This window comes from Anser anser (assembly GCF_964211835.1).
Source record: "Anser anser genome assembly, chromosome: 5".
Lineage (NCBI taxonomy): Eukaryota > Metazoa > Chordata > Aves > Anseriformes > Anatidae > Anser > Anser anser.
In genome coordinates this window covers 33,617,379-33,641,761 of record NC_139725.1, presented here as the reverse complement: position 1 = coordinate 33,641,761, position 24,383 = coordinate 33,617,379, and the positions used below count along the sequence as shown (strand labels likewise).

Genomic DNA, 24,383 nt, shown 5'->3' with positions numbered 1-24,383 from the left:
GAGGAGGAAAAGGACCCCCCAGTCTTCCAACAAATGGTAACTAGCGACAAAGATATTCTGTCTCAATAACTAGGGGTAAGTAGCCTTCTTTCTTTTCTATCAAATTACTTTCTAGATGTTTGGAAAAAAAAAGCAGAATCCAATCAAAAATCAAAGCTAGTAAGTACCCATTAGGTACCTTTTACAAGACATCTTGACTGGCCAAGGGAAGGCAGCAGGAAGATCATCACAGTTTCAGGAGAGCAGTGTTCCTGTGATTGACCAGAAGTAAAGGGGAAGAAAAGACTGTTCCTTGCTTTCACAGCTCACATCTATCAAAGGCAGTGGCTCACAGCCTAAGCTTCGTGGAGCAGCCAAAAGCTACGCGTTTTTCTGAGCATAGCTTAAGAACATTAGATTTTCAGGTGTTCCCCTCAGAACAAAGAGGTGCATTTAAGTCTCAATTCTTTCTGTATACATATAGCGACAGATCAGCTCTCTCAAACCTGTTCTGCTGCATTATTTCCTCATAATGAACAAACTCAGTAGAGATGCAGAAACAGCCCAGGTAGTTCTTCAAAATGGCGTATTATTGTTGGTCTTGACTATTGCATAGCCTGGCATTAGGGCAACTGTATCTGATGCAGAGCCATACTGTTCTGCCATGTCCTTTTGCTTCAGTTCCTCCATCTTCTTTATCAGCAATTCTAGACGCATGTGGACCACCACAAGCTTTTCTTTCAGCTAGAAAAAAAATAGAAGTAGTAAAACTAGAGAAAAATGTTATTCTAACACTGGATCTTTGAATGATCTGCTTATCTGTTATGATAACACACTTGAAGATGACAAAACTTAAGTAATGTCATGGGCCCATTTTCATGCTTAGAAAGGAAACCAAAATAAATAAATGAATAAAAGGAACAGGTAAGCATATAAACACCCAATGCATTGGCTGTCTCCTACACACAGTAACTATATTTGAGCTATGGGACAAACAATTTACTAAGTTATCAACTAACCATGTTACAGAATAGAACAACCAATTTAAATACCAAAAAAGAAGAGAGGATCTTGTGTTGTCTCTGAAACTACAAGTTGATGTTGTTGTGCTGTTTTGAGCTTACATAGCTGTAAATTCAACTCTGCTAGAATCCTTTTCAAATTAACAACAGAGTTTTGTGTGTGTGTTATTTATGTATTTATTATTATTATTCAATGGTGACTTTTCAATTCCAGGGACAACACAAGTAATATTTAGAATCATTTAGAAAAGCATTCATTTTTTTTGTTTTCAAAATATAAAGAAGTCCCATTCCCTCTTGATAACACTTAAGTAGCACAAAAACATATATAATCAGTAAGGAATAACAACCTTTTGTCAGAAAGATAGATAGAACTTGATAAGTTCTAAGCACTGCAAATATGGTAACTGTATCCATATTTTGGCTAATATCAAAAAATATTAGTATTTCTTGCTATTTTCCATACAAAGTCATGTAGAAACCTTACTTTCCCCAGTTGTTCCTTTAGGGTCAAAGCAGGAAAATTCACCTTAGATGCTTCTATTGTTATTTTGTTTTTTAAAAGATAGCTAGAAAACAAATAGGGAAAGGGGAAAAAAAAGAAAAACAATTAAAAAGCCCACACAATTGCATTCCTTGTTTATACAGGTTATTTAAGATTTTAAATCAGATATAAAATTCTTCCCCAAAGTACCCCATTAATTATGAAAATACTAAAAAAAACAAAACAATGTTACTTTCAAATCATAAAATCCCCACATTACCAGCTAAACATAATTTACAGTTTCTATAATGAAGTCCATCTATCATGGAACTGTTTTGATATCTTACGTTAATTAAGTGGATCTGGAATTGAAGAAGATTTCAGCACTGGAAACAACTAAATTTAAACTTTGATGTAATGTGAGGACACTCCAAAAGCATAAGGCAAATCAAATGGAGTCATGCCAACACAAACAATGTAAACACAGAGGATATTAAAATCCCACATCTATGTTCTCAGTCAAAAGTAAAGTAGATTTTGTTAACTGCAGACTAGTTGGACATCCTGCTTTAAAAACTTGCAAATTCCCATGAAATCCTTGACCATCAACATACAGGACACTCACCAGAGGATGCTCTCCTTGAAGAAACAGAATAAGCCTCGGAGATGAGCCAAGTTGCTGAACGCAGAATAAAGAATGAAGCCCACCATCGAGCCACACGACCGACAGTATAACGCATTGTAAGCACTAAAAGGAAAAATGGAAAAATAACGTTATTAAACAGAAGTTATGAAAGTATGGATACTGGAGAAATGTTGGAAGACATCATCAGTTTCACAGGGACAGTAAAATACAATATAATGCTTTATCCTTTAATAATACAGAGTGTATGAACACGGGAAGTTGGGCACGTTGCCTAAGAAAATGTGTAATAACACGGGAAGTTGAAATTAGAGATAAAAATCCACAGTGTTTTGTCTCAAAATGATTTAGGTTGTAAAGACCGAATGTGATACGTGGTGAAATAGATTTAAGTTGTAAAGATCAGGTGTGGCATGTGGTGAAATAAGGGCTATGCCTGCACCCGTAACGGGTGATGTCGAAGCTCCCCCTGCTAATGCAGAGCATCGCCTCGCGAGGAGGAAAGCAATCAAGCTTTTTACTGAAGGTGTCGTTTTATTGCGACAGAAAGCAGCCGGACAAGACGAGGCGGCCGCGCTACGCACCAGCCCAGCAGGGCTCCCTCCAGGCCCACCAGCAGCGCGTCCTCCCACGCCACGTCTCCGGTGACTCCTGAGGAGAGAAGAGAGAGCCGGGAGAACCGCGCCCTGCCCTGCCCTGCCCGCCCCGCCCCGGCACTGACTGAGGCAGGCGAGGAGGCCGAGCCGCCGCTCCTCCTGCGCGCACAGGTGCAGCGAGTCCGCCAGCACCGCCCGGCACCCGCGGCACTGGAACACGGCGCAGTCCTCCGGCCGCAGCCCCCGCCGCCGCAGCGGAGCCTCCGCTGGGGACGGGTCCGGAGGCGGTGGCGGCGGGGTGGGGGGGGCCGGCGGGGGCTGCTCCACCGTGATAACGCCGCTGATGTGCGGCTCCTGGAACAGCCGCCACAGCTGCCGCCGCACCGCCATCTTCTCCCGCCCGGCGCCCGAGCGCGCCGCCCCGCCCTCCCCGCCTCGCGATTGGAGCGCGCTCGGTGAATCCGCGTTGCTATTGGGCGGCCGGGGTGTCAATCCTCGCTGCCGGGAAAGGGCGTCCTAGCGCCCGCTCAAGCAGCGCCTGGCGCGTTTGAAAAAACCAGCGCGGCGGCGGCCGCGCCCCTATTGGTGGCTTCCCCTGCCGCGGGCCCGCCCCCTTCTCCCCGCCCAGCCAATGGCCGCGCGCGGCGGGCGAGTTCGAACGGCGTGGGGGGGGGGTGGGGCGTGGGCGGCGGTTGAGCGCGAGATTCGAAGTGCGGCGGTTGGGGCCGCGGCCGCTATGGCGCTCCCCGCGCTGCAGCGCCTCGAGTCCCTCAAGTACGCGGAGCTCCAGCAGCTCGCCAAGGCCGCCGGCCTCAAGGCCAACCTCCGGGTGAGGCGGGGGGCGCCGCACGGCTGGGGGGGGCCGAGCCGCGGGTGTAGGCGAGGGGCGGCCGGGGGCAGCGCTGAGGGAGCCAGGGGTCACAGCCTAAAGGAGCGGGGGGGGGGAGGTCGGTTGGTGCTCTCCTCAGCTTCGTGAGGCGGGGGGTGCCCCGTGCCTGTCGGCCTTCGAGCGGCGTTTGGGCGGTGCTGTCGTTAATACTCTTCAGCTTTCGGTTAGCTCTGAGGTGGTCGGGCAATAACTCCCTGAAGGTCCCTCCCAGCTGAAGTGTTCCGTTGCTGTTAGTGCTGATTGTACGTGAGGAATGCGTTGTGTGTAGCGTGAGCAAGGCAGGAGCAGCTGCTGCCGAAGCTTGGTGCGATTTTAATTCCTGTTCAGCTGGGCAGCGCTGCTGAAACGGGCTCATTCAGCTGTGAACAGCTAACTTTCTAGAAGGCAGATGGAGCAGAAGAAACCTGGCCAGGGAACCTTGTCTTTGTGTCCTCAGGGAAAATAAACGTTGCATGTTTAGCTGGCGGTCTTAAGCGTGCTTTTCAATTTGACTGAATTGTAGAATCTTAGATTATCTTGAGTTGGAAGGGACCCCCAAGGAGTATCGAGTTCGGCTCCTGGCTGGAGGAGAACCACCCCAAAATCAGACCACGTGTCTGAGAGTGTTGTCCAAAAAATTCTTGTACTTGGTGGGCTCAGTGCCTTGACCACTGCCCTGGGGAGCCTGTCCTGGTGCCTAACCACCCTCTCAGTGAAGAAGCTTTTCCTGATATCCAGCCTGACCCTCCTCTGTCCCAGCTCCATGCCGTTCCCTCGGGTCCTGTCACTGTCCCCAGAGAGCAGAGCTCAGTGCCTGCCCCTCTGCCCCCCTTGTGAGGGAGCTGCAGGCTGTCAAGAAGCCTCACCTCAGCCTCCTCTGCTCTGGGTCCAACAAGCCAAGTGACCTCAACTGCTCCTTATACATTTTGCCCTTTAGACCCTTCATCACCTTTGTAGCCCTCCTTTGGATAATCTAATAGTTTTATGTCTTTCTTATATCGTGACACTCAAAACTGTACACAATACTCAAAGTGAGGCTTTGAGTAGAGCCAAAGAGAGAGAGCAGAGCGAGACAGTTGCTTCCCTCCAAGCATGCCTTAAGCATTTTGTTGGATTCAGCAAATATTCCGTTTATTTGCTGGATTGATTTATAGGCACTAGTTGGGTTTATGCAGTTTTTGTTTGATGACTTAATGCAATATTTGGTTCGTTTGTTGTTTTGATTTCTCTCCAGGGAGACAAACTGTTGAAAGCACTGAAGCAACACTTTCAAGGAAGAAAAGAAGAAAATGAAAATATGGTAATAGATGATTAAGCAGCCATTCTTTTTCAGAAAGAAAGATTTAGCTTTGTAACTAGTAGAGCACAGCTTGTAATGAACATTGGTTTTAGTTGATGTGAATAGTAATAAAAAAATACTTCTTTTTAAATAGTGCCTTTAGTTTAATGCACTTGTACTGATAGAAACAGCTGTATGAATACTTGAAGTGGCCTCCCATATGGCTGAAAGCTGGCTGCCTTCCAGCTGTTAATTTAACAATGTATTTTTTAGCCCTTCCACCCATTAAAATTAACAAGGTGTTTTTAGCATCCACACAGAATTATTCCCTGTGAACAGTAATGTTTAAATTCCATTGAACCAATCTTAATTTTGCCTGTTTATCTCCAGACACTAGTCCCTTTCATTTAGGCATGCAAAATGAATTTAAATACTTCTGTGCTGTACTGACTAATCTCAAAGCATTTTATATCTACTACAATTTACTTACGTTGACATTACAAAAGCAATACAACCATGATGTTTACTTTCCATGTATTTTTTTCAATATTTCTGTGAGCTAAATTACTTCATTGCATGTTTTTTTTACTTTTGATTAAAAAAATAAGTTGGTAACCACTTTTTCTAAAACATCTATGTTTAAACTTTTCCTTTATAACTTGCTTCTCTAAAATCATGAGGAAATGGTGTAATCTTAGCTTATTTTTAACTAGCATGGAAGAGTCTCCCACTTATCCCCCCCTTCCTTATGCATGAACCTTTCTATGGGATAATCTGCACAAACTTGGGAAGGGTTGCAGCGTCATTTGAGTCAGGTTTCAAATATTATGTTTTTTATAGTGTCCGACTGAAAAGAAGTACAGGTTTATTCTGTAGCATTTTAAGTTTGGAAAACAACCAGCTTTGATGTTAAGGAAATTTAGATATTGCTATTTTGCTTATTACTGTGCTACTTAAAAGTATACTACTGTTTTCCTCTGTGTGAAATGCCTTTTCCAATAGTAATGTTACAGCTGTCTCTTTGGCGTATCTGATGTATATCAGATATGTTACACATCATGGTACTTTTCTGATACAGGATGCTGAAAGAAGTGCATCTGCTTCCATGAACTCTGATGAATTGAGCTGTCAGAAGGAATTTAAACCTGATCCAGCGTGTTTTGTCACAAAAAGATGTAAAGAAAAGAAAGCAACCAGAAAAAAGAAGAACTCCAGTGAGGAAATTAAAACCAGTGAAGAAACTACAGGGCTCTCTGCTGAGAAAGAGGTGACTTGTATTGCACGGTTTTGTGTGTGTCTGTGCGGTTCTCCCCAATAAACAATAAGTGAAACATGCTTGATTCATCCTACTACCATTTTAATAGGTAACATTTGGGTTTTTGTATGCAGATGTACTAGTACTGGTCTTCTGTACTTTATACCACTAATTTAGTATAACTTTACCATGTGCTATTCCATAACGTTAGTCCAAGAAAAGAAATTAAATTCCTCAGAGAGAGATATCATCCCAAACACTGGATGTAGGACTGCTTTCACTGGTTCATCATGGTATTCATCTGAACATTAGACTGCTTGCAGGATTTATCTAAAATAAAGCTATCGGCATTTTTTGACATAGAAAAGATTCACAGAAACTGGATGATTGCCCAAACTTTTTTCTTAAAATTCTCGTTGCTGTCAGTGTGTTTTAATGTAAGTGTGTGTATGTATATATTCGTGGGTTGTATGACTGGTGGAGGAGAGATTTCAGGGTGATATGGGGGTAGAATTATTTTTCTCTAGTATAATGTGCAAGTGGTGGGTGAACTCTGAACTGTGTGAAAAACATAATGGTACCGTTAGAGGGAAATGGGAAAATGAGAGGTGTTAATCTTTCTGCAGCATGTCTAAATAAGCAAAAGCCTATAGTAACCAAAGCTACAGAAATAAAAAGCAACATAGCCAGTGAATTTATTTTTACTTGCAGATAGTTGCACTTTGTCAACAGAGGCAATTTATGCTAAAATGTTAGAACTGTGTGGGTAAAAGCTTTCTAATAGAGATCTGTTTGTGCAATAACAGAATACGTATTTCCTAGGTTAATTCAGGTTGGACTTCAGAAAGTCTCTTGTTCAATCTCCTGCTGAAAGCAGGGTCAGCTATGAAGTTGGGGCTTTATCTAATCCGGTCTTGTAAACCTCTGAGGATGGAGGCTATACAACCTCTCTGGGCAATTTATTCCACTAAACAACTGCTCTTAGAACAAAATCTTTTCCTTATATCCAGTTGTAACAAACCGTTTAAATGAAGTATGCTTAACTGCAGGAACATTCTGAAATGAAAGAAAATGAAGTGCCCCATGGTGAGCATGAAAAGGGACAGATGGTATTCCAAAATGAGGAACCAGTAATTAAAAAGAGAGCTATTGAAAATCCAGGGATGGCTACTGGGGAGAAGGATCAACCAGAGAAGACTTCTATTAAAAGTACTGGAGTGGAACGTGAGTAATAACTTCCATGAAAGTAACTTTAGTCATTCACAGTAATTCAAATATATTTTCTGGTTATTTTGTTGTCTGCAAAGATTTTTTTTGTGACATGTCTGGTGATCTGTACCTTTTTGAGGATGCCAGAGAAGAATCTGACATTTTGGCCTGTTTATTTGTTTATCTAACACATTATAAAACAATTCCACAAATTCTGCAATGTAATAGTAGTTCTGCTAATTTTGACTTTGGAAATTTGGACCAATGAAATATTTTCAGTGAAGGCGTTCTTGAAGGTCTGAGTGTATTTAATTCTTGTACTTTGTTTAGGATCTGTGCCTTCTGGAATACCCCTGAGATGCCACTTTTTAAAGGAACTGAGTAGCAAGGAAGGGAGAGCTCCCTTCCTCGTGTTTCCTTTTTCTACTCATGAATGGGTTTTGTCACTTCCTTCTCAGGAGTAAAATGGGTATTAAAAGACATAAAGACAACCCTTGTTTGTTCGTTTACGCTGCCAAACGTTATCTGAGTGTGTTATGGTGGACCACTTTTATATCTGGTAGCTCTTTTTAGATCTTCAAACATGATGCTGACAAAATACAGACTCACTTTCCTATTCCTTTGTGCATGCAGCTGACCTGAAGAGGAAATAAATTTTTCTTCCCAATTTTATTTGACAGATTCACAATAATTTTTCAGATACATCCCATTATTTGCTCCTGTTAGACTAGATGTAAATAGTCCTTGAGATGTATTAAGGATAACCTTGCTGTTCCATAGCATTTAAAGGACATTCTTATTGGAGGCCATCTCTAAAGCAGTTTAAAAATTACAAAAATTTCAATTAAGTTTCTTTTAAAAGCAGATGCAATAATATATGTAGAGGATGCTTTGGCTGAGGCAACATTATAATGAATTTCACCCTGACATTTGGCACAGTGCCAGTCTCTTCCCATAACCATAAGTATCCGTATTGCTTTGACCTTTTTTAACAGTAATTTCGGACAGCAAGAGAGCCGTGTAACAGAAAAATGCTATTACTACATTTAGTGAAATTTTCTGTATGTTGGTTTTATGGTGTGTTTATGCTAAAAACCAAACTACAGGCAAGATAAAAAAAAAAAAAAAAAAGCAGACCTGAGAGCAGAGTTGATCAAAATAACTTAGGTTCTTGCCTCTATATAAGGCAATGGCAGAAAATGGCATCAAAATATGTTTATTTTTACAGGTACAAAAACTTTAAAAATATTTAGAGCTTAATATTTGGATAAAGACCTGTGGGTTGTATTTGTTTACCACAAGCAAAGTTTGCTTGTTAACTCCTCCTGTAAAATACTTTATTACTGAAAGTAATGTCAGGTTATTTTCTGTCAGATTCATTCTGGGTTTGTAGTATGTCATGACATGCTGTTACTCGCATATCATTTAAAAAGTTTTTGAGAGTCTTAGGACATACCTATTCCAATTGAGATTGTGATTTCTAAAAACCTAAAGCTGCTTTGAGGAGATAAGATATATTTTAGAACAAAGGTTTTAAAGAGGGTTTTAATGACATTAAAGTATTTTCCAGTAGTTCTAATCATTTTGTCTAATCTTATTGTGCCAGGTGATATTCATCCTGCGGGAGGGAAGATCCCTTTGTATGTAGGCCGTGCATCTAGGTCTGGGAAAACAGGAATGAAAGCTACTACACCGAGTAAGAGAATCTACCACCTTTGTAAATAGAACGCATTGTCTCTGCATGAAGGGAGACTCGACTTACAGGTTTTACAAACCAGACTTCCATTTTTTGCTTGAACCAAGAGACCACCTTCTCTTTAAAAAGCAAACAAATGAAAATGTCAAAAGGTTACACTGAGGAACAGCTTCCCACCTGTAAATTCATAGTAGTAAATGAATTCAGTATAGGTTGTAAAACTGGCTTATGGAGTACTTTGGTATCTTCTGGATGTTATACTTGCATTCACAGTTTTCATAACAAAGAGTAGGAAGACATGCTATGACTCCTGTACGTTTAGTTTTCATTTTATAGTAATATCACAACTGTAGTATTTATAAGTTAGCTCACTTTCATTACTTCATAAAACACGTTCACTTAAAATGTTTCCATTACTAGAAAATGGAAGCTTTGGGTTTTCTTCCTTCTTTCTAGAGTTCTCTAGAGCAGGTACCATGTACCTATGTAGTTGAAGTAGATGCTGTTTGTACTGTTTAGGTACCTGTGGGTACACAGACTTAGAGGGATACTTTTTTTGGGGGGGATTGTAAGTACAAGTGTTGCAAACTTTTTTTCTGTTAGGTAGGAAGTTTCCTTAGGAGCTTGTCAGATGCATGACTTCTTATTTTTGGAACTTCTTAGACTTTAAAAAGTTGCATGAGGCTCACTTCAAGAAAATGGAGTCTATTGCTGACTACATTGAGAGGAAGAAAAAAATGATTGAAAACTGCAGCAGTTCACTCAATGAAGTCAAGGTAAGTGCTATCACAGGACAGACATCCATCGGTCCTGTGTTTATTTCCACAAAATCTCTCTGTAAAAATTCCTTCAGGGTCTCTAGAGCAGTAAGAAGCTGGTTTTGTATACGTGTGATGGAATATCGCAGCATCGGTGAGACTTGAACTGGAGTCCTGTATTAATAGTTCTATATACTTATTTGCATATAAGTTCTGTAGCTATGTTTTTAATATTAAAGTTGTATATTAATGGTGTATGGTTATAAATGGTTGTAGAAACCAATAAACAACTTGTCAGTTTTGAGTAAAAATAACTGCCACAATTACTTCTGTGAAGGATCTCCTGGAACTTTTGTTAACAAGTGTCTGAATTGCTGCAGAACTAAAGGGGATGGATGGTTCTTCAAAAAGCAGGGATTAAACGCTGTGTTTTTGTGCCTTAAAGAGCCTTTGTGCAATGTCTACCTACAACTCATTTAAAATACATCTAATGTATGTTGCTTTCAATGTTCCTGATTCTCGACTCTTACACATGTGAAAACTGCAAAGGGGCCTCTTCCAGGGTGTGGCAGATACTATAAGAGCAATTGCAATGTATCAATGAATGTCAGCGTATATATCAAAATGTAACACCAAAATTCCTGAAAGTTGCGTTTCTCTTTTCTGTGGCATATGGTGTATGCTTAATGCGTGCTTCAGACAAATTATTTTTGGCAGGTGCTGGCCAAAAAATCTAATCATTTAAGGGCATCAGAAAAAGGCCTTCCACATAGCAATTCTAAGGTATATGTTTTCATATCACTTTAATAATATAAAAAACTGTGTGTAAAATGTTTTTCCCTTTCCTACCCTTCCCCCTTTAAAAACATAAGAGACTGCATGCTTCTGATTCATTGTGTATTTTCCCTTCCTCTTAGATACATTTATGACTAAACTTTTAGTGAAGTATATTAATTCGTGATTTGCTTTTCCCTAGAAACATACTGCTGGCAAAACGTTTTTATTCAGCCCAAATCCAGAAAGAGGTAGATTGTCTGCCACCTGCACTCCCAGTAACCTCCGACGCTCACCACGCAGTTTGCTGAACACTGCAAGTCAAAGTATTTTATCTAGGAAATCTTCATTTAATCCTTCAGTCCTCTCCACAACCAAAATGAATGTCAGGTAAAAAGAACAAACCAAAGCTAACAGTGAGCAATTTGATATGATACGCTTAAAATAATAAACATTGACTGTGATTTGACTACTATATTTTTGTTCCAAACATGACCTACACAAGGTTAATTCTGATTTCTACCTTTCAACCTAACTTTAGGGCTGGTTTAAGCTTTACTATACTAATATTATTTTGATTCTTCATCTTGATACCTGATTGTAGAAGAATTTTGCCTCTTTCAGCTTTCATTTTGCTACGCCAACCAAGCTGAATTATTTTTCTTCTCTTACTGTGTAGGTATTCCATTTTGTCAGGCAACTTAATAGTCTCTCTTATATAGGAATTGATACATCTTTGGAATGACTTAGCCAAAACTGTATGCAGTATCACAGATGAGTCTTGCAATGGACTCATTGGGGATCTTTTGGGTGCTCTTTGTGTCTGTCCACTTATCAGAGTAGGGCCTCATCTTGTAATCAACTAATATAAGCAGATTGCTTCTAGCACATGGGAACCAAACTGACACCAGGAAGTCATGATGGATTGCTAAATGAATGAGCTCATACTTGATGCTATTAAACCTGATCTAATTTCCTTTTAAAACATAATGCACACTTCATTATTCCTACACAGTAATCTAATACACAATTATGTTAATGTCTCCTGAATTTTTGTTATCAGTAAACTTTATTAGCTTATTACTAATTTTTCTGGAGTCTTGAACAAAAAAAAATAAGGAATTGAAAGTATAGTCCTTAATGGTACCCTATTGGTAAATGTTCTTTTACCCGTTTTCTCTCAGTGAAAGTCATTCTATTTACTATTTTCTTTGCCAGTTACCAACTGTTTGACTAATGTCAGCTTTCTCCCACTTACCTGACTTTTCACACTAGCTGAAGTTCAGATTTAGACATTCTAAATTTTACCCTTGTCCTTCTTACCCTGCTAATAGTATCAGGTTAATCTTGTCTCTGTTGCATTACTTTGCATTTTTCTGATAACACTTAATTTTTAACACTTTTGTGCCAAGTTTATAGTTGCTGGAACACTTTTTGTCTCTGAAGAAAGGATTTTTTCTTTTTTCTGCCCTGTGTGTCAGTACAACTAATAACTAATATAAATAACTATGAGACTTGTAATCTTTGCATGCTAGTTCTTTTGCTGCTCAGAGACCAAGGTTGAGAGTCCCTTGCAATATCGACTTCATTCTTGCTGGCTTTGTTTCTATTTTGTATGTGACAATTTTGATTTCCGTGCTTTCCTTCTATTAATCCAATCTTGTTAACTCTGTTGAAAAATGATACAGCGTAATCATCAAATGAAAATAATATTCTATCTTTTAGTAATTGCATACTTTTTTCCACTGCAGCCCTACTTGATTCTTAGCATTATGTAAAATGAATCAGTGCTTTCAGAATTTACTTCCATTTCGTTTGTCCAAAAATGTGCTGAGCTAGATCTTGCAAGCTGCACTTCATTCATAAACTTCCTAGCCCTCAAAATGTAGGTCTTAATAATAAACTTGCTGCTTTTTCCATAACTTGCAGGCTTTCAGCTCAGTAACATTATAGATAAGACTTATTAATTCATGCAAGCTTTTGAATTTTGTTTCACATGCTCACACATTAAAAAGTGTGTGAGTATTTACACACACAGCACACACACGTGTCTTGGTATACAGGTAGTTTGAGTTTTGACTAGAATTTCCATTCTCTCCTCATGGATCTAGAGTTCTGTTTAGTTATTTTTTTAACTTCTGAATTTGAAAACTTAAATTAATAATGTTTATAAATCATAATCTTTTACTAAAGAATCTAAAGATTAAGTAAGCTGCATAGGTTGGTAAAGAAATCTACTAGCTTATTGCACCCAAATACTTTTTCTCTCCAAAACAACAGTTAGCTCTTTAATAGCTGTAAGTAACAGGAAGAATTTTAATGTTGGATCACAAGCTGAAAATTGTCAGCAAAGGTATTTTTAGTGTAATTTGTGTTAGCTGTGAAAATTTTATATACAGAAAAACTTCCAACATATAAAATACAATTTTTGCTCCTTTTGTGTTCTGTAACATGGCTTACTTTCCTTGTAGGTGACTTATTTTTGTCCTTTATGTTTCTAATAACTTTCAGGTTCTCAGAAGCCACAAAAGATAACGAGCATAAGCGCTCTCTTACCAAGACTCCATCTAGAATGTCTCCATACTTAGAGTTCTGCACACCTGACAGCCAGAAGAGCTGCAAACTCTTAAGTAGGAAAGACAGCAAGAAGGATACAAGAAATAATGATCTGGCTGCATCAAAGGGTAAAGTGGATGGCAAATTTTTTTTGCATCAAGACTTATTTGTACTGAATGGTTATATAATTCTTATAACTCAAGATAATGTAGGCCCATGTTTTAATTTCAATCTTTAATTTATGCCTGATTCTTTAGAAACTGCAGCAGTTTATTTCCTTCAGTTTCCAGTATTTAAATTAAAATGTTTAGCTGCTAAAATCTAAATAGGCAGTAAGCATAAAGACTCTGAATACCTAGCTACCTACACAAAAGCCTGTGGGGGACAGAAAAAGTTCTGGACCTTTATGGATTGCATAGGAAAAGGTTGACATAACTCATACGGGGAGATTCCTGCAGTGGGAGGTGTTGCTGATGCCTTCTCAGAGGTCTCATTCTCCTTGTGGGATGGGTGTGCACCAGTTATCTAGCTGTGTTTTAGGACAACCTGGTATTATCAGCCTCAGCAACCCTAGTTAAGTCAGGATTCAAAACCCTGTATGTAGGAAAGTGGAATTCTTCTGATCATTAGTAATCTGCACCACCACAGCTCTGCTAGCAGTTGATATCCTGGCATCACCAGATACATCAACTCCAAGTTCTTGACCTATGCTACCTATCTTGCTGTATGACAATTTTGGTATTTTTTGGGGTGGCAGGTGGGGGTTCCACTGCTGATCTGAAGCTGATATGTTCCACAAGAATACTTTTTTAAATATGAAAATCCATTTGCTTCTAAATAAGTGTACAGAGACTAGGAAACCAATCAATTTGCTCTGAAGGACTGGAAACATACATGGATCTATATCTGGGATTGTTTGGTCATGTTAAAGTCTCTTGTGGTATCCCAATTCTTCTTGTAAAAGCCATGATTTGTATCGCAAAAGAATATGAATAAGCTCAGGAAAAAAACTGTTGCCAGTGTCCTTTATCCTTAAAAGCAGATAAGGGCAAGACTTACAGAAACTTACTTCTAAGATATGGTCTGGGGTTATGGTTTAAGACACAAAAGGTACTGCCTTAAAAGGCACTGGGCTCAAAAATAACATCTTAAATCGTAACTTAAACTAAAGTTGCATAAAATCATGTAACTTGAAAAATCACGCAACTTGAACAGTGTGTTTATATAAGCCATATAACATGCACCTCTGATACAGAAGTAAGCAGTTTATGACAAACTTGTAAGCAAAGTGGCAAGAAAGACAAAAATGGTGTGCGTCCTCCTTAGAGCAGTCAGGTATTTGATGACTGATAGCAACATGGAGTTTTCTCCCACGTGGACCTCACACAAAGGCTTCGTGCGGTGCCTTGTAATTGAGTCACTTACTTACCTATGGTTGTAGACTGTTCCTCTTGCATCTACAGTGAGCAGTTACTATTGAGAACATACCGTTAAGTATTTCACATGCTTTTGAATGTATTTCAATGAAATCTCAGATGAATGTAAGCTTCAGTGTGATCAGTGAATCTGGGCTTTACAGACTAGCTTGAGAACCACTAAATCCGTCTTGAGATTGAACAGATCTGTTGCTTGCCAGGATGCTATTTAAAAACAGAGCAAAAAGGTTAATATTTCACAACTCTTGCTCTCGCTGGATCTGAAAGCTCCCTATGTCCAGTAAGCTGTATCTGTACGATATTGTCTTCAGTGGTAGCAGAAGGTGGCATTTAATGGCTCTGTTCTTCAGAGTTGTACCGTGGTCCTCAATTATCTATTTACATATAAAGTTGGAAAGTATGTTCTTACTACACTTAATAAGTACAACATTTTGATGCCTTTTGTAGTTGTTACCCCCTTCAAGTTTGCAGCTCACTCTGCAGAGCCCACAAGCACAAAGAAGACATTTGATCTCAAAGCAAGTCTCTCAAGGCCACTTCGTTATCAACCACATAAAGGTACAGTGATCCTTTATTGGTCATATCACTTACTAAAATGCTCAGAAAATAAAGCACTGAGCCACTTTGCTATATCATGTTGTGTATTAAGTCATCTCTTGTTTATTTTCCCTGTCCCTTTTTCTTGAGATTTCCAAGTAGTTTGTGGGCTGTTGTTAAATTTCTACATGATGCATGCTTTAAGAACCTCACTACTGAAAAACGTCTTTATGAACAAAATCCCATGAATACAGGAATAAACTTCCATGTATTGCACTGAGTATATGTATGTACAAGGAATTTGAGATAAAAACCTTATTGTGTAAAGGATTGGTTCTTTATTAAAAGTGCACATTTGTGGGAGAAGCAAAGCATCTGAAATGTTCTTTGTGTAATTACTGTTACCTGGAAAACTACCCATAAGAAATGGGCTGGGGAAAATAATAATACAACTGAAGAGGCATTTTGTCTCACAGGCAGCCAGCAAAGAACAAGCTAGCTAGTATAAAATTCACAATAAGTTAAGCACATAAGTACTAAACTGTAGTAATTCTGTCTTTGCCTCTGACTTGTAGGACGATTAAAACCTTGGGGAGAAAGTAAAGAAAATACTGCCATAAATAAGTCTGTCAGTAGGAACATCTCTTCACGTAAGAAAGATTACAAACAGCCACATCTCCAGACAAGGTTAGTACAACATTAGCTCTTTATGAATAGTGTTATTTAAAATAATGTGATAGTTCACTTTTTTTTTTTAGTGTTAACTTGCACAGTTCACAAAAGAATACTTCTGTATTCACTTTGGCCTCCAATACCTGTCCAGTATCACAAAGGCCAAAAAAGATGCAACTGTGAATCTGATAGATTCTTATTCTATGAGCTTCCAATTCTAGCATTTGGATACTTGCCTTCATCTCAAAAGAAAATGAATATTGACAAGTTGTTACCTTGAATGTTAGACCTGTACATCTAAGCAGAAGTACTTGTCTGTTTAGATTTGATTCAAAATGGAACTGTTCTCTTTGTGCATGGCTAATGCAGCACATTGTTAAATAGATGTCAAACCTTCGTCACCTTCATATTCCTTACGTTGCTTGTGTCTCTGCCTTTAACATAATTTGATATGGTCTCTTTCCTTTTTTTCCTTTAGGGAAGAAAGGCGGGAGAAGCACGAGCAGGAGAGAAAAAAGAAGAAGGCTCAGGTTCTTGGAAACCGTAGAGGATTATCTGTAGGTTAAAAAGAATCAGAAATAGCCAGGATCTGACTGTAAATACTGTCCCTCTCATGTAAATATTTGTACTGTCTGTACTTTAGAGTATAGGTCAGGTTGCTTATTAGTTAGTAGAATCCAGAGAGCTTTGAATGAGACCTTATAATGCATCTGAGCGTAAAGTTTTCATGATCAACTTCTCCAATGAGATGAGAGTTCTAACCTTTTAGTACCTTAGAACTTAGTAATACTCTAATTTAAATAACTCCCTTAACTAAAAAGTGTTAAAGCAGAAAATCTAAGTGGAAAAGAGATGCTCAAGGAGCCTCCTTGTGACTCAGTATAGACTTCTCCACCAGGACGCATTTATTAGCCACTGGAGTGCATGCTTTAAATTGCAAATGTTAAAATGTTCCACTGGTAAATTGAAGGAGATATCTGCACGCCCTGTTCTCCAAATCAATCTTTAAATCCTATAGCAACTGGTAGAGCCAATTGTTCTGTATTCCTAACTGCAGCTCTGTGAAATAGCAGGGAATTTCCAGAAGAAAAAGTATTCATGCTTTCTGGAAAGCTACAAAGCTTACAGCATAGCATAATTGTGAAATACCCTTTTTTAAAAAAGGATTGCAATTGAAAAGTGGCTTTACAAGTTAACAGCTCCATGCTTTGAACAGTTAAGTTTGGTTTTGTTCCTTTCTATGGTAAATAGCAGATGTTATTTTTCTTGTTTTCTGCGATGCTTAAAGGATGTTAATGTAGTGCTGAAGAATGCTCAATGCCTTATATTCAAAAACTGTTACTTAAAAAAAAAAAAAGCTGTCTGGATTTGTTGTGGATGAAACAGTGACTGGAAAGGTAATGTAGCAGTTGTAATCTCAGCTATTCTAGTGAGCAAATACTTAAATGAATTTAGTATTGTCATTAAATGCTGAAATGTCAAGCTCTTTTTTTATAAAGTTAATGGGGAAAATAAATATTTTGTACATATCTTGCTAGTTATATGATCTGTGTATAACTACCTCCTTTATGTAGCATGCTTTGTTCAAATTTCTATTTATTACTCAGTGTCTCTTTCTGTAAGTGACTAGTTTTTCTTACTGATTTGCCTGCCTACCCCTTCTTGAATGCATGTGTCTGATACCTTTAGAAAGGATAAATATTACCGCTCTTCTGCTCTTAAATGATCTAATTCTCTGCAAAAGGAAAAGGATAGTACAAGACAACTTCAGCTTGCATATTTGTGGTCTTCCACATACACTATAGCTATATTTAGTATTTTTAAGGTACATTTAAGTAACAAGGAAACTCTGAAGGATGTCAAAGCTTTGATTAGGCTGTTTGTGACATCTGAAACAACGATTCAGCAATTGTTCTTTGAGAGTGTTTAAGTTATTGAAAACCAGACTTCTCAAAAAAAATCTTACAATACACATCAGAAAAACATCTGCTCTCACCCACTGCCTACTCCCCAGTAATGGTGCTAATTAAGCTGAGGTATGAGTTTTCAGGCAACAAACACTAACAGGGGCTTCACCTCAAACCACCATTGGAGTTTTCAGTGTTGTAGAGCTCAAGGCATAAGGCTATTGTCAACAGCTCTAAAATAAGAGCTAAATCCAGTTCATAGCTCCTGTTTCAATCTTGGCAGTGGCAGCAGCTTTTTCTTTTTTGAGTTCTTCACAGGAGCCACAAGCTAAAGGTTGAAATACTTTTGGTCCTGCTCTCTAAGTTTCAGAGATGGCACCATCCTTTAACCACTGTTCTTCACTGTATGAATTCCCAGCATATTTTTAAACTGGAAAAACTATACAGTTGTAATAAAACTAGACAGTTGTAAAATACTTGGGTCTATAAACAATGTAATATAAAATGAAATTGTTGTGTACTGAGAAACAACAATGCATTCATGAAATTTTTATTTCCGTAAAGGTCAGGACAGAAGTCAAAACTCAGCCAGTCAATAGTTACTACTCTGTAAACATGTATCACAGCTCCCCTCAGGCTGTGTACGTGCAGTCTCATGGATTCTGTATTTGGCAGCTTAAAGATACCAACAGTTTTAGTCTAGTCAGAATAATACAGTCGATGCTTCATGCACTTTTTAATGTTTCAATAGAATCTTCATGTTGTTAGAACCCACACTTGAAGTATTCTATAAAAATTAACTTGGCAGCTGAAGAATGTTCCAAAGGACACGACCAATTTAAATTTGAGGATTCCTGTCATATATTTCATAGGCGAATTCTTCTGTATGAGCTCTATCATTTAGCAAGCCAATAAAATCAATCTCCAGCTGGAATGGACCATCTACTTTATCTCCCAGGGTGAATCCGAGGGTACTAACCTAGAAGATACATATATTAGAGTCCTGTTTAAAATAACATTCCAATTGAACAGTTATCTGCTACTTGCAGGTTTTACAGTTTGCAGCCATTCATTTAGTATTTGTTCAAAATGAGGCAGTATTTCTAAAGCTGTGAATGCTTCACGTACCACATTTTCAATACAGACTCCCACTGGGAAGCTATTTCACATTTGCTTTTCTACCACGATGTTGAACTGTGTATTACAAATGGTCTGAGCCTAGAGCAACATTGACTTTCATCCTTTAAGATTGCACAGTGCCAGTTTTGTCACAATTAGGTGTGCAAACATTTTCATCATGTCTGTTACAGTTCTAATGTGACCAGGAAACAAAAATAAATGTAACAAAAGATGGAACTTTCATTCTAGAGGAAGTCATAGACTTGGCGCATTGTGAAAGTGCACCAAAACAGACATTTTAAAACATATGAAGCTTTGTTTCTGAGTTTTATATTTCAGTAAGTGACATAGACACATTATTCTGAATGGGAAAATGTTCTTAAATAGAATACCCCTCGTTCCTTCCCCACTGCTATGCTAGTAAAAACAACCAACCATCACCACTCTTTTATTCCAACTATATTAATAAACTCCATAAAATCCCTGGGGCTCAGGCATGTTTCCCGTTAGCCTACGCCTGAAAGCTTTCTCAGCTCTTGTATGTCACCAATCATCTTTCAGAGACTCCAGAGACTTCTCAAAACAAGCTGGGTAACTAGCGGTGAGTCACCTATTAAGCCCTCAGTACCCCTAAACTCTGCTAAAAGCGCAGCTCTGATCTGTACCCACGGTTATAAGGACTGCTGTACATGCAGAAAAATGATGCCTGGGATGTGTCAGATTAAAGTTGAATAACTGTAGGCTGAGAATTGAGGATAAACGTACATTACAAACATGCTAAATAAGTAAAAGAGCAATGCTGAAGTGATTAAATGGATCACTTCATCACTCCTCTCAGATTGATCTAGGGTTTCAACTACTTTATCTCCCCCAGAAGCAAGCTATACAGTCAGGCCATTGGCTTATGAAGCCTGCAGAGGTTTTAAAACTATATCTTTCTGGTTCATATTATTATGGATTATTAGAGGAGTCACCTAAACTCTATGTTCTGAAGAATTTAACCCGTTGTAAGCCCTAGATACATTGTCTATGATATAAGCTTGCTTTTAATGTTTTTGGCAGTACTGTGCCAACTTGTACGTTAGATTTCTCAGCCATCACTTTGATCATTTTCAAAAAAAAAATATTTTTGAACAGCCAATTAAGTTGTGAGTTGTTTCTTGGTTATCTAAGTATCTTAAAAATATCTTTGGAGCTACTTTGAAGTAAATTGACACTGCAATCACAAAGTAGGATAATTTAAATGTAAAAGGTAAGCACACAAGAATAAGTGCCTTATAACAGGAAGAGACCCCTCAATTTTAAATTCACTAAAATTAAATACCCCAAGGATTTCCAAGTCATTTAAATAATGACAAGTATTCATAGAAAGTAAATTTCAGACCGTTTAAGCCTACAGAAAACTTGCCTTGTCTAACCAGATAGGATGCTGGTTATCCTGGACTCTTCCTCGACTGGAGAGAAAGAATTTGGAGAATGGAATCTGACAGAAAAAAACAAACAAAAAAAACAGACTTCAGTGTCACTAGTATATAAAATAAAAGCTTAAGAAAAAAAAGCCTGCCTTGGTAAATGAAGTCATGCTACGTTTGGTACCAGCACTGTTCAGGTCCGTACAAGTGGCACAGAGAAGCTCATGAGCTTACCCTTATTTCTTCCCAGTATGGCCCTCCTCGGGTGAACATGAAGTAGTTGTACAGATCGTCCTTGTGATGAGAGAAGTAAGGGTCTGTATAAATGTTTACCATCCAAGGTCTGCCATCACCACGGACGCGTAAATGCAGACTGTTGAAGTTTGACCAGTCGTAATACTTCTTCCTAGCAAAAGATCCCTACAAATTATTAATAAACAGAATTATTCCTCCTTCATACTTGAAGGGAAATTTCCATTACAAAGAACAGTGCTACTGCTTTGATCGCTGCCCTTGTTCTCGCTGTAAATACTATCTCCTGTGACACAGTGGAAATGAGGTTTCTCTTTCATCATACCAGGCACTGATCTCTGTGAACTTCCTTCGGCACTGTATGAGAGCCCGCAAAACCTACTATCGCTGCTCTGAAGACCCATGCTAATTATAAATCACAGCCTCGTAACTATCAGAAATGAGATCTCTTTCCTCGGACCAAATTCCCTACCAGGCACACACACACACAAATGCTACAATGGCAGATCAGGCCTGTAGTTCATTACGTTTAATATTCTGCGGTCAGTACTAGGCTACTCAGAGGAGGTTACAACAAATTGCATATATGGGATAATTTATCCCCTGCGGTAACTTCCCTTACTAAAGACTGATGTGAACACTGAAAGCATTTATATGCTTTCCAACACTTTTTGTCATTAACTGTGCATAATGATCCAGATTACAAGCATATTGAATCTTCAAGTGCATTTTTTCCAAAGATCTCAGAAGCCCTGACGTTGTGATTTGCACATGGGCAGGCCAAATAACCTTCAGAATCACACTGAGGTCATTGGAGCAAGAGGGGGTTGCCAGGGCTATTCTTGACCAGAACTGCTCAAACCAAGTCAAAATTAGCACCAAAAATCCAGAAGTTTCCCCTTTACAGCACTACTACGGTTACCTATTAACCTTTCTTCTACGCACTCATCTTGTAAGTCACAGGATCAGTAGATAATCAATTTATGGCTTTGCCAGTTTTGAGCATTTTTACTTAAAGAAAGTAAAGTATTTTTATTTATGTTTTCAGCATCTAATCTCAACCTGTGTTATAAAGATGGACACTTCACTACCCCAGTTAGGAAACGAACATTTGAGTCACGTTTGCACAAGTTAGTAGCAATCTTGGGAACTCCAGTGAGATTCAACCCCCGGTTCCATTCCCCTGACCTGGTGTCACCAATGTAGCCTGTGTTCCTCTGCCTCTCATTTGCCCATTGATTTTGCTTGCTTAAGTTCTCTGCTATCCAAGTTGCAAACAACAGAACAGTCTAAAAAGGTATTTTTTAACACACTGAGTCCAAGTGTTGTTTTGCTTTTTGAAGATGTTTAAATACAAGGAAAGAAAAAAGCAGTACCAATAGTAAGCACACCCATTTATAGTTCTGATTTGCTCTATTTAGATCTATCAAATATTTGTCTCACTTTTTCTGATACACGGTAGGAGTCAGACCTTTAAAACATACATTTCAAAGCATTATTTTCTGTACCTATAAGGAAGAAAAATGATGAGCTCATTCACTGAGACCAAGTTTCATGAATAGGCCAAGTTAAAGCCCAGAAAATTTGCCCTTACAACACATTCAATTAACTTCCAATTTAGAGAGACTCATCTATTTTAATTGTACCAATTTTAGATCTAAAGGTTCATTACAGATCCTTCATTTGTAAGGAGGCAGCAAACAGGGCTGTCTTAATGATGTGCTATTGTACATTAGCAAATGATCAAACGTATTATACCTTTTCTAAGAAAGGAGAACAAAATCTGGGTAAAAGTTGAAGTTACTGCCAAGTCAAAGGACACAGCAGCAATCACATCTGAGAAGGAATGTCTAACATTCCTGAAGGTGATCAGTTACAACCGCAGTAAACAACAAATCACAGAAAAATGCTCTCTGATTAAACAACAGCTGCTATGATATCATGAAGCCGCACTTACCACTGGTGGTTTGGCTCTCATGCTACAATATCCACTGTATTTTGTCTCCCCATCGCGAGGTACTTCGGTATTGAGAGTTCCATACAGCAGAGCAGCCTGGTTATTCCTACCCAGTTTTAGGTAAACTTCACTTTTCCCTCCAATCTCTACATCAGAGGAAACAACCCATTTATTTAAATCTTCCTGGCTCCGAAACTCCCACATCACCTTTGTCTGCTGCAACAGGTACTGATCAAACTGACGGCCTTCAGGTCCTCTTAAGTGTTCTTCGGTCTCCTTCTTCAGCAAGCTTAGCTGAGTCTTTAAGGCATCGATGCCCTTCTTAAAACTGAAATCAATCTTTTGCCAAGACGGCGTTTTCTCGGGCTGTGATCCTGGCCTCCTGTAACTGCTATACAATTTTGACGTGGAATCAGCGAGGAGAAATCCAAGCAAGGGGTGCAAAACTTTGTGCCTGCAGCATCTGCCACGTAAGCCAGCGCTGCTCAGCACCGTAACAGTCAGAGCCATCGTGGTAAAGCTGCGGGATGCACTCCCAGTAAGGCAATGAACGGGTTTGAAATCAATTCATCAAGAAAATCGGTATCCAGAGCTATCTGTGGTTACTGTAGTTTATCTTCACCTTTAAATGAAAAAGAGAAAAGATAAAAATTAGAGTTTTACAAGCATCGTATGTTAATTTTTTAAATGAAGCTTTGAAAAAAATCTCTGCACCGCTGCTGGTCTGAGCAGCTACAGCACACCGTTACTCTCTGATTCATAGCGGAGAGCCTCAGCGCACAGTAATCCACTGCAGGGAGGCTATTTATTACCTCTTGCTCGCAAGATTGGGCAGGCTGGTTTGGGATTCCTTCTGTGGCAAACCAAACCACGTCAAACCAGCTCACCTTCTCTGAGCTCTTAAGGACGAAATCATTCAAAAAGAAAGAAAACCACTGAAAGCTGCAGGCGCGCCGCATCGGACCGTTTAGGTTTTTCAGCCCCTCCAGGGATCGTTAATTGTCCCCCCGGTCTTGTCCCTGCTCGTCTCACTCACAAGCCCTCAGCCCGAGCCCGCGGTTAATCCTCGCTCCCAGGCCCCCGGCAGGTCACTCCTCTTCCTTCCCCACCTCTTGCTCCCCGCTGTCGTTGCGCACACCTCCTCCCCGCTCTCCGTCGCGACAGGAGCCGACAGAGCAGAGCCCAGCAGGCCGTGCACACCTCCCGCCCGTCCCGGCACCGGCAGCGGCTCGGCGCGGCCGCCTCACTCCTTCCGGGTCAGGCCCCGCTGCCCCCGTGCGGGCGGGGCGGGGCAGGCGGCGGGGCCCGGGTCCCCCAGCGTCGTGACCCTCAGCACCGCCGCCGGGAGCGAGCCCCCGAGCCGCGGCTCCCGCCCCCAGCCTCTCCCCGCAGCCCCAGGGGCTGGGACCGGCGGCAGAACGCGGGGCGCCGCCCGCCCCCTCCTCCCCTCACCTCCCCTCAGCCGCCCCGTCCCGTCCCGTCCCGTCCCGTCCCCCCCCCGCGGGCGGCGGCCGCCCCTCCCCGCTTCCCGCCCCGCCGCGCTGCGCATGCGCCGTGCCCTTTGTGTCCCGGGCGGGCGGGCGGCGCGGGGCAGGCCGGGCCGCTCGCAGCGCCGCGCCGCCGCCGCCGCCGCCGTTGGCGGGGAGGGAGGGCGGGCGGTAGGGGGGCAGCCGGCTCCGCCATGGTGAAGAAGCGGAAAGGCCGCGTCCTCATCGACTCCGACACCGAGGACAGCGGCAGCGAGGAGAACCTGGACCAGGTGCGCGGGGAGGCCCGGGCCTGGGCCCTCCGGGCCGCGCGGGGCTCGGCGCCGCCATCTCCCCCCCTTCCTCCTCCTCCTCCCGGCCCAGCCGCGGCCAGGCCCCGATGGGGGGGACCCCTCCGGCGCCTCCCCGGCCCGGCGCTGAGGGCAGCGGGGCCGGGCCCCGTGCTGCCGGGCGGGACCGGGGGGGGGGCCCCCGGAGGGCCGGGG

At 40.7% G+C, this 24,383-nt stretch overlaps 4 protein-coding genes across 6 annotated transcripts in view; 2 read left to right on the top strand and 2 right to left on the bottom strand.

Moving 5' to 3' along the window:
* Window positions 1-6: 6 nt before the first annotated feature.
* On the bottom strand, window positions 7-3,258 carry OIP5 (Opa interacting protein 5). The gene is made up of 5 exons (XM_083839714.1): window positions 2,850-3,258; window positions 2,713-2,779; window positions 2,111-2,233; window positions 1,489-1,570; window positions 7-723 (listed from the first exon to the last, which is right to left on the bottom strand). The coding sequence occupies exons 1-5, from the start codon at window positions 3,112-3,114 to the stop codon at window positions 556-558; spliced, it is 705 nt and encodes a 234-aa protein (XP_083695840.1). The 5' UTR covers window positions 3,115-3,258; the 3' UTR covers window positions 7-555.
* A 62-nt stretch (window positions 3,259-3,320) lies between these two features.
* On the top strand, window positions 3,321-17,293 carry NUSAP1 (nucleolar and spindle associated protein 1). 2 transcript variants are annotated; one of them, XM_083839698.1, is made up of 12 exons: window positions 3,390-3,553; window positions 4,827-4,892; window positions 5,950-6,138; window positions 7,176-7,350; window positions 8,942-9,031; window positions 9,695-9,807; window positions 10,507-10,572; window positions 10,766-10,953; window positions 13,075-13,247; window positions 15,003-15,113; window positions 15,668-15,779; window positions 16,243-17,293. In XM_083839698.1, the coding sequence occupies exons 1-12, from the start codon at window positions 3,461-3,463 to the stop codon at window positions 16,328-16,330; spliced, it is 1,464 nt and encodes a 487-aa protein (XP_083695824.1). In that variant the 5' UTR covers window positions 3,390-3,460; the 3' UTR covers window positions 16,331-17,293. The 2 variants fall into 2 exon arrangements, with proteins under 2 accessions (XP_083695823.1, XP_083695824.1); XM_083839697.1 differs by lacking the exon at window positions 10,507-10,572 and having other exon boundaries at window positions 3,321-3,553.
* A 913-nt stretch (window positions 17,294-18,206) lies between these two features.
* On the bottom strand, window positions 18,207-23,868 carry NDUFAF1 (NADH:ubiquinone oxidoreductase complex assembly factor 1). 2 transcript variants are annotated; one of them, XM_083839713.1, is made up of 5 exons: window positions 23,448-23,868; window positions 22,412-23,033; window positions 20,437-20,622; window positions 20,199-20,273; window positions 18,207-18,650 (listed from the first exon to the last, which is right to left on the bottom strand). In XM_083839713.1, exons 2-5 carry the CDS (start codon window positions 22,919-22,921, stop codon window positions 18,510-18,512), a joined length of 912 nt encoding a protein of 303 aa, XP_083695839.1. In that variant the 5' UTR covers window positions 22,922-23,033; window positions 23,448-23,868; the 3' UTR covers window positions 18,207-18,509. The 2 variants fall into 2 exon arrangements, with proteins under 2 accessions (XP_083695839.1, XP_083695838.1); XM_083839712.1 differs by having other exon boundaries at window positions 23,521-23,867.
* A 199-nt stretch (window positions 23,869-24,067) lies between these two features.
* Window positions 24,068-24,383, top strand: part of RTF1 (RTF1 homolog, Paf1/RNA polymerase II complex component) — a 30,566-nt gene continuing 30,250 nt past the window's right edge. The window contains exon 1 of the mRNA XM_083839696.1: window positions 24,068-24,170. Within this exon, the coding sequence (XP_083695822.1) occupies window positions 24,093-24,170 (78 nt within the window). The 5' untranslated portion in view covers window positions 24,068-24,092. The remainder of the gene's footprint in view (window positions 24,171-24,383) is intronic.